General features: G+C 42.2%; 2 protein-coding genes across 3 annotated transcripts in view; one reads left to right on the top strand and one right to left on the bottom strand.

Moving 5' to 3' along the window:
- Positions 1-5,908, bottom strand: part of LOC106808898 (DNA replication licensing factor mcm7-like) — a 35,756-nt gene extending 29,848 nt beyond the window's left edge. For both annotated transcript variants that reach the window (XM_014811805.1, XM_014811806.1), the window contains exon 1: positions 5,721-5,908. In XM_014811805.1, the coding sequence (XP_014667291.1) occupies positions 5,721-5,751 (31 nt within the window). In that variant the 5' untranslated portion in view covers positions 5,752-5,908. The remainder of the gene's footprint in view (positions 1-5,720) is intronic.
- Positions 5,909-6,087: 179 nt separating this feature from the next.
- The window catches only part of LOC106808899 (GDP-D-glucose phosphorylase 1-like), a 15,737-nt gene continuing 12,390 nt past the window's right edge, over positions 6,088-9,434 (top strand). The window contains exon 1 of the mRNA XM_014811807.1: positions 6,088-6,238. Coding sequence (XP_014667293.1) covers positions 6,134-6,238 — 105 coding nt within the window. The 5' untranslated portion in view covers positions 6,088-6,133. The remainder of the gene's footprint in view (positions 6,239-9,434) is intronic.

Below are 9,434 nucleotides of genomic sequence, written 5' to 3'. Positions count from 1 at the left end.
ATAGAACTCCGCATGCGTCCGTAGTAGCAACAACTATTTGCAAGACAGAATAGGTAAGCACTCATCCATTTACCTACGCAAGCTACAGGCTGAAATAGAGAGCTGCCACCTGTAACTAATTAACGCCTAACTACACAGTAATATCACCACCACATGCACTGGCAGTGGCCACTGGCAGTGGCATACGTTACATGTAACACACTGACAGTACAGAATGCCATAGAAATTATGATTTAAGAAGCATAAACCTTCTCCAACCAAATTTAGCTTTTGAAATTTCACTGTGACATTCGTAGCCTCATACATCCAGGCATGTATAGATTCTACTAGCAAACCCGGCAGTCAATTCCTTCTAACAGACAGTAAACAAATCCATGTTTAACTCCTCTCCGTGAGGGTCAAAAGTTATCCGAGCACTTACTCTTCGCATGTCGCAGAAAGTACATTTCATGGTCCTCTTCAATAAAGCCATAAAAATGCTAGGTCACGCGCTGAAACAAAAAAGTTTTTCAATCGCTCCGTCAGACATGCTGCCTCAGAAAATGTCTAAAATCTGCCCTGTTGCCCATTGACCTTTGACCTGTGACTTCCAATTCTCGGCCAGCAGCTGATGGCTTTTCCTACCAATGATGGCTATACACACCGACTATCACGAGCCTAGGTCAGCCGTTTAGATTTGTGCCGCAATTCTGCATTTCCTCCCTATACTTAAGTTAAGGAGGTAATGTACTCCCTTCTCTTTACACCTCTTGACCTTTGACCCGCCAGCTTCGACATCCCAACTCGTTTTCGATTACCCCCGCACGTCCCGAATATCGTGACCGTGACGTCCAGCGGTTAAGATTTGTGCCCAACTGCTGACGGACGCACGCCACGAACGCACGCACGGCGTCATGCGATTTCTACAAGCTGCATCTGACTATGTCAGATTAGCATAAAAAATGCATTCAAATTCAGTCCACAAACCTTCAGAAAGCATCTCGGAGCATTCGTGAGATCAACAATTTTCCCGCGCAACCACTATCAACATCATGCTTTTAAGGCTAGTTGAAACCAGAATGGCTAGTACAAAACATTACCTTACTAGACCTTCGGCCAACTTGCATATAACCGTAATTGTAAATTAAGTAACCATTGTAATACTAACTGAAGATAGAATAAGGACCAGTGAACAAAAGAAGCTCATGTTTGTATACATTTGTTTTTTATTCACATCGAACTCGACGACAAAAATGTAGTGCAATCAGTCCCAAATCGGTGTCTTACTCTTTGTCATTATAGCTCCTGATAGACATTTACAACACCAGCTATTCTACTTCCCAATATGTATATATATATATCCGCATGTCTATGTCTACGTTTCAAGGATATACATACGCCAGAGCGTTTTTTATTATGTTGCCGCACTGGGCAGCGCTATATATATGTCTATATATATATCGACACACTACACTGATATAAGGCTCTATATATCTATATGTATATACAGTCCGCAGTTGAATGTGTCTAGTGCGCTATGCCTATATACACTTTCATTGCTAAGTAGCCTAGCTCACGGCCGCCAGTCGCCGGCGCTTGTTTCGGTATATATATGTGTATATATATATAGATATTAGGGCTGTAACGATCCACTGAAATCGAATCGGATGAGATTCTCTTCCCTCGATCCGATCCTCGATATTTTCCCTGTATTTTCGATTCTACTTTGATACCACCCTTTTTTCCTTCAATAGATGGCGGCACTACGCTATATGCTTGGAGTGTTACCGAGCATATAAAATCACTGGTGACCGTGAGTAATGGCGATTTATAATGCTCTGGTGTTACTCACCAATGTTACTCAGCGACTGTGCAGGTGTATATCTAATATATATTTTGAGCTTCGTATGTATGTATGTATTAGGACTGTCATCGATGCCCACCAATCGATACAATCGCGATGGATTTGCGTCCGATATCGATACGAAATAAATCGAAAAATAGCATCCGATTTAAAAAAAAAAAAATTTTTTTTTTTTTTAAATGTAGCGAAGCATCGGTACCATTTTTGACTGAGCGCCGCCATTATCGGAAGTAGTGCAGGGCGCATGCATACAACGAGACAATCAATAACTGTGGTGTTCTATTGTCTCTGGTGCGTATCCTGTCTCACTGAATCTCTATAATAAAATCTGTCTACCGAAAAGCATGTCTGCTGCTTCGCCATCGCCGCGACGCCAAGGTCAATCTGGTTGAATTCAGAGTAAATATACTTCGCGCCTTGTTGTATTTAAGCACAGCGATGTATAAAATGCTTAGTTATCCATAAGTAGAACGCAAATCAATGAGTTACTGTACTTTCACGAGGCTCATGTTTTATTACATAATTATAAATCGATCGGATCGAATCGGATTCGAAATATCGGAAAAAAATATCAATATCGAATCGAAATAATTTGATACCAATGACAGCCCTAGTATGTATTATGTATGTATCTTCCCTATAGGCGGCCACAACCGCCAAGCGATCTGATGCAATTTTCACAGCAGCGGTTCTCCCTACGTTGCGCAAACGGGGCGCGTGCGCCCGTTTGGGAACTCCCCCTGTTTGATCGTTGAGCCCCGTTTGGAAACTCCCCCCTGTTTTGAATCGTTGGCGCCCCGTTTTGAAATACCCCGCCCCATTTAAAATTCCACCACAATAAAAGTTTGCCACGCGCGGAATCGATCGTCAACAATTGCCGTTCGACCAGGACAATCCGACGCGTGTATTTTTACCGGTACCAACGCATGCACTGAGACAGTACACAAGTTAACCTGACAATGCACAGTTAACCTGTCACTAACTGTTACAGCCGACTCGGCTATCTTATATATACAAGACCCCAAATACCGTCTATGGTGTGGTGGCGATTTTTATGCATTAATTAGTCGTACGTAAAAATACACGCCCCCCGGACCCCCTAAGTTTCCCCCCTCCCCCCTCCCCCTACCCCTCCCCTCCCCTGGTTGAATTTCATCCTGGGGAGAACCCTGCACAGGGCTATCTCTTATACCCGGGGAGTGTTCCTAGATGAAAAAAAACCTGTCAAACCCGTCAAACTCACCGAAAAAACCGTGAAAAACCCGTCAATTCTTGAACCTTCACACAATGTCAGCCTCACTGTACAGCTGCTGCACACCACAGAAAAATCGATGACTATTTCATCAGCTTGCGTATTGTGAAACCGAACCAATACTAAAAGCTTGAAAAGTTGAACGCTTCAAGTGCCCTGTGGTTACGACTGCATTGTTTGTCAAGAGCTTTCCAAATGAAAACTGCAAACCCATTCGTACATGCTGTTATAATAACTTTTTCTCATTTACACCAATATACCTATTAGTTGCCAGGGGTTCTAAGTTGGGTTGTGCTGTCATATAAATGTCATACATAACAGTTTTTCCGCCATGCCTTATTATCTTATTAGATGACTGTTCTTAAATTTGATATTGTGTGCAATGTTATTGTCGATTTTTACCCAATGTTCCTATTGTGTCCCTTATAGTAGTATGAATTACGTAGCGCAATTTTCACCGACGCAGGCGGGTACCCGCAGCAGTAACTATATATACTTCCTAGACTCTCTAGTCTATTCACCATTTAGTATCATTGGCAATTTCTAATAATTTATATTGCAAAATAATAAAAATATAAAAAATAAGATAACATTTCAATATTTTGGGAATCGAATCGAAGGAATCGAATCGAGAGGCTAATATTGAGCACCGGACTCGAATCGAGAGGCTTGTGTATCGTTACAGGCCCTAATAATATATATATATATATATATATCAGGAGTAGATAATAGGAGGAGTGTGACCATCAATAACAAGGGAATTCGTCATTTACTAGCCTTATATATACCTACGATTTACTACGCGTAACTCATCCAACTTGAGCTCAAATCGACACAGTACATTCCCAATCATCGTGGCGAATCGTTTCCTCGTAGACACCCGCAATCCGCAGATCAGCCTAAACACGTACGACACGATTCTCATTCTCTGGGCCATCAATCCAGCCCATTGCGCGCCTATAATTCAGACAAAAGGCAGCAAACCTTTCCGCGCAGTCGCTGTGTTTGCTCTCTCGGATAGCTGAATGTGGCGTTGTGGCTCCGGGAGATGGAGATCGACGATAACTACTATAACAACTATAGCTACTATAACAACTATAACTACTATAACAACTATCAAGAGTAGATAATAACACATTTATTATCTACTTTTGCAACTATATATAACGTTGTTATATATAGTCAATAGATGCGTGTGTGCTGTAGCTGCAGGTGCGGACTTGTTCTTGCTGCCAGTGGGTCAAATAGAAATTCTTGCCGAGGTGGCCCTTCAATTGCCAGTAGCAGCAGCGCCTCCAAAGCTGACTCACTCAGCCTGTTCCTCATGTAACCATTCCCATTAAAAAAAAAAATTTTGTTTTTTAATCGGGCGGAAATAATTTAAACGTGGCGCAACGATTTAAACAATAAATTTTATTGCACAAATATCTCACAGATACTTTGCCAGTATGTCGCGAGATGGCGTTGTGTACGATTCAGTGTTTACTTCCGTTCCGAGTTCAATGATCAATCTTGAAAACATGCATCCTGATCAAATTTTTCGAATTTTTAATACTGTTATAGACTTTATTTCGTCGAATTACACGTTCGACACTCGTGGCATCTACCGCTCTACCGATTTAGCTGGTGCTAAAATTTGGCTCGGGCCTGGTCAGACGTTTTCGATGGGACCAAATTGGCTCGTGCTAACTTGGCACGGCCTCGAAAAACCGTCCGTGTAAACGACCGGCTCGAGCCAAATTTGGCACGGGCCTAATTAGGCTCGGGCTAAAAACGCCCGTGTGAATGTGCCTATAGTGTAGGAAGCGTAGTGGCGCCATCTATCAGCGGAAAAAATCGTCTTATATTGCTGGACATCATCTCTATCCTTGAGCCGAACCCTCTATATACAATATTAAGTGCTTACCATACAAAGAGAACACTATGGCTCAGAGGAGCTTAGATCAAGGATCATCATCAAGGTCCAAGTGCTATTTGCAAAGTTGTGTACTAAATAGCTTGCAATTCAGCATCATTACTGACATTATTGCAGGTGTGTGTGTACGTGTGTGCATTCCTGTGTGTGCATGTGCACGTGTGCTTGTGTGCAAGTGTGCCCACAGGCGTGCGTGCGTGCGTGAATTTGCTACGAGTAGATTTGGTATCATCAGATCATTTCACGAGTTTCCAAGAAATGACAATCTACTAGTACTAGTCTATGTACAGACTACAGTCACAGTACAGCAAGTTTTCATGAAGTTGGCACAACTGAAGTCCATCTTAGAATAATATGATATAAATAATAGACGTGTTCGTAAACGTGAGACATCTAAAACTTAAAAATAAAAGTAAAAGAAACTTTAATGTGAAGCCGAAGGAAAACACAAATGAGTAGAAACTGTAGTACTACTACTAGTAATACTAATAGTACTAGTAAACTAGTAATAATACTACTAGTAGTAGTACTACTACTACTAGTACTAGTAGTAGTACTACTACTACTACTAGTACTAGTAGTAGTAGTAGTAGTAGTAGTAGTAATAGGCCTACAGTAGGCCTATGCTGCATGCATTATCAAAATCATTGCCTAAAGTTAAACCGCGTAAACAATACTTGGATAATTGACTATTACTATTAGTATTATACCCTTTTCAGCTGCGTAATCTGTTGCCGGCATCGTAGCATAGGCTTCCACAATTAATGCTTTGGTTTAACTGAATTAGAACCTAACAAGTTTACAAATTGAAAACTACACACACCAAAAAAACAAAAACAATTTCAATAAGTACGACTACGGCCGTACGCAACGCGGGAAAAATCTCGCGAGAACAAGCGACAATGTAAGACTTAGACGATAGACAACTAGTGTGTTATTTATGCTAACTATAAACTCCGGAGACGTGCGGGCCCATCTATAAAAACTCTCGCGAGATAAACTTGTGTCAAAGCAAACTGCATGCAGCGCCCCCTTCGTACACAGTGAATCGAGCCAGAGCCAGAGCGCCATCTGTCGTGGAGTTTGCATCAAACTCAGCGTTTGAGAAACGTGGGGGCAGTCTATGCGGCAATATTCCAAGATGTCAGCCTTCGCGGTATACAGTTATTGTGACGATGATTATATAAAGCTTGTACCTTCGTGGAGTCAGCCAAGGGTTTTAAGCAAGGTATATCGAAAATACGCATTTTAATATTCATGATATTAAGGCTGCATCAAGATACATCCCAACTCGTTTTCGGATTACCCCCCCACGTCCCGAATATCGTGACCGTACGTCAAGCGGTTAAGATTTGTGCCCAACTGCTGACGGACGCACGCACGCACGCACGCACGCTCATGCGATTCTACAAGCTGCATCTGACTATGTCAGATTAGCTAAAAAATGCATTCAAATTCAGTCCACAATACCTTCAGAAAGCATCTCGGAGCATTCGTGAGATCAACAATTTTCCCGCGCAACCACTATCGACATCATGCTTTTAAGGGCTAGTTGAAAACCAGAATGGCTAGTACAAACATTACCTTACTAGACCTTCGGGCCAACTTGCATATTAACCGTAATTGTAAATTAAGTAACCATTGTAATACTACTGGAAGATATAATAAGGACCAGTGAACAAAAGAAGCTCATGTTTGTATACATTTGTATTTTTATTCACATCGAACTCGTACGACAAAAATGTAGTGAAATCAGTCCCAAATCGGTGTCTTACTCCTTTGTCATTATTAGCTCCTGATAGACATTTACAACACCAGCCTATCTACTTCCCAATATGTATATATATATCCGCATGTCTATGTCTACGTTTCAAGGATATACATACGCCAGAGCGTTTTATTATGTTGCCGCACTGCCAGCGCTATATATATGTCTATATATATATCGACACACTACACTGATATAAGGCTCTATATATCTATATGTATATACATCCGCAGTTGAATGTGTCTAGTCGCTATGCCTATATACACTTCATTGCTAAAGTACCTAGTCACGGCCGCCAGTCGCGCGCTTGTTTCGGTATATATATGTGTATATATATATAGATATTAGGGCTGTAACGATCCACTGAAATCGAATCGGATTGAGATTCTCTTCCCTCGATCCGATCCTCGATATTTTCCCCTGTATTTTCGATTCTACTTTGATACCACTTTTTTCCTTCAATAGATGGCGGCACTACGCTATATGCTGTGGAGTGTTACCAGAGCATATAAATCACTGGTGACCGTGAGTAATGGCGATTTATATGCTCTGGTGTTACTCACCAATGTTACTCAGCGACTGTGCAGTGTATATCTAATATATATTTGAGTTCGTATGTATGTATGTATCTTCCCTATAGGCGGCCAAACCGCCCAAGCGATCTGGATGCAATTTTCACAGCAGGGTTCTCCCTACGTTGCGCAAACGGGGCCCGCGCTGCGCCCCGTTTGGGAAAACTCCCCCCTGTTGGAGATCGTTAGCCCCGTTGGAAAACTCCCCCCTGTTTGAATCCGTTGCGCCCCCGTTAAATTTAACCGTCCGCGCCCATGTTAGAAATCCACCAAATAAAACGTTTGCCCAGGCGCCGGCGAACTCGATCGTCAAGGAATTGCCGTTCGGACGCAGGCATCCGACGCGTGTGATTTTAACCGTCTACCACCCGCATGTCACTGAGACAGTACACAAAGTTAACCTGACAATGCACAGTTAAACCTGCACTTAACTGTACACCGACTCGCGGCTATCTTCATATATACAAGAAACCACCAATACCGCTATGGTGTGGTGCGATTTTACGCATTAATTAGTCGTACGGTAAAAAATACACGGCCCATAACGACCCTAGTCTTCCCCTCCCCTCCCCGCTACCCCTCTCCTCCCCCTGTTTGAATTTAATCCTGGGGAGAACCCTGCACAGGGCTATCTCTTATTACCGGGAGCTGTTCCTAAATGATGAAATTTAAAAAACCTTGTCAAAACGTCAAACTCACCGAAAAATCTTGAGAAGAACCGGTCAATTCCTGAAGACTTCACACAATGTCATCACTCACATGTACAGTGCTGCCACAACACTAGAAAAATCCATGCACTATTTCATCAAGCTGCGCTTGGTATGTGAAACGAAACCAATACTAAAACAGAGCAGCACCAGGACCAGGTTCAGAGGTTACGACTCATTGTTTATCAAGAGGCTTTCAAATGAGACAGTCCAACCCATTCTACTGCTGTTCACGGTGCCAGACGCTACATTGCCGTACGTGAGCAGCTCAACAGTTCGAGACGCCAGCGAATCTTTACTTGATTTCCACCAGAGAATAACACAAAAAAAACATTGTTTATTCAAGAGCTTTTTCAAATGAAAACTGCCAACCCATTCGTACATCGCTGCTTTATCAATAACTTTTTCTCATTTAACACCATATGTACTAGTTGATGTTCAGGGCGTTCTAAGTTGGTTGTGGCTGTCATATTAAATGGGTGCATACATAACAGTTTCTTCCCCATGCTGTATTATCTTATGAATATCTAAATATTGACATATGTGTGCAATGTTATTGTCGAATTTTACCTCAAGTTTCCTACTGTGGTCCCATTATTAGTAGTATGAGATAGTATGCACAAATTTTACGCAGCGCAGAGCGGGTACCGCACGCTAAGTTAGACTCATATATACTGGAGTTAGACTCTGCTCGGTAGGTCTATTGCACCATTTAGGTAATTCATTTTGGCCGATTCTAATATATTATGGATATTGCAAATAGATAAAAATATAAAAGAATAAGATAACATTATGCAATATTTTGGGAAGTCGAATCGAAGCGAATCGAATCGAAGGGCTAATATTGAGCACCGGATCGAATCGAAGAGCTGTGCTATCGTCTACAGCCTATATATATATATATATGATAGTAGTATATCATATATATATCAGGGTACGTATTAATAGGAGGAGTGTGACATCAATAAACAAGGGAACATTCGTTCATATACTTAGCCTTATAATACCTACGATTACTACGCGTAACTCATTCCAACTCAGCTCCAATGCGACACAGACATTCGCCAATCGATCGTGCGAAATCGTTTCCTCGTAGACAGGCCGCAATCCGGAGATACAGCCTAAGAAACGTACACACGATTCTGCCATTCTCTGGCCATCCAATCACAGCCATTGCGCGCCTATAATTCAGACCAAAAAGGCCAGAACACTGTCGCGCAGTCGCTGTGTTTTGCTCTCTCGCGATAGCAGTAATATGTGCGTTTGGGCTCGCGGGGAGATTGCGAGATCGACGCAACACTCGACGGAGCAATCATGGCGGGTTTGGCGTGTGCGTGAAGCGCATGCCAGCTATGTACAAAGGTGGCCTGTTAGCTG

The sequence above is a fragment of the Priapulus caudatus genome, unplaced genomic scaffold, assembly GCF_000485595.1.
Source record: "Priapulus caudatus unplaced genomic scaffold, Priapulus_caudatus-5.0.1 Scaffold312, whole genome shotgun sequence".
NCBI lineage: Eukaryota > Metazoa > Priapulida > Priapulimorpha > Priapulimorphida > Priapulidae > Priapulus > Priapulus caudatus.
Note: the sequence above shows the minus strand (reverse complement) of the source record. Positions and strands in the feature narration are given on the sequence as shown.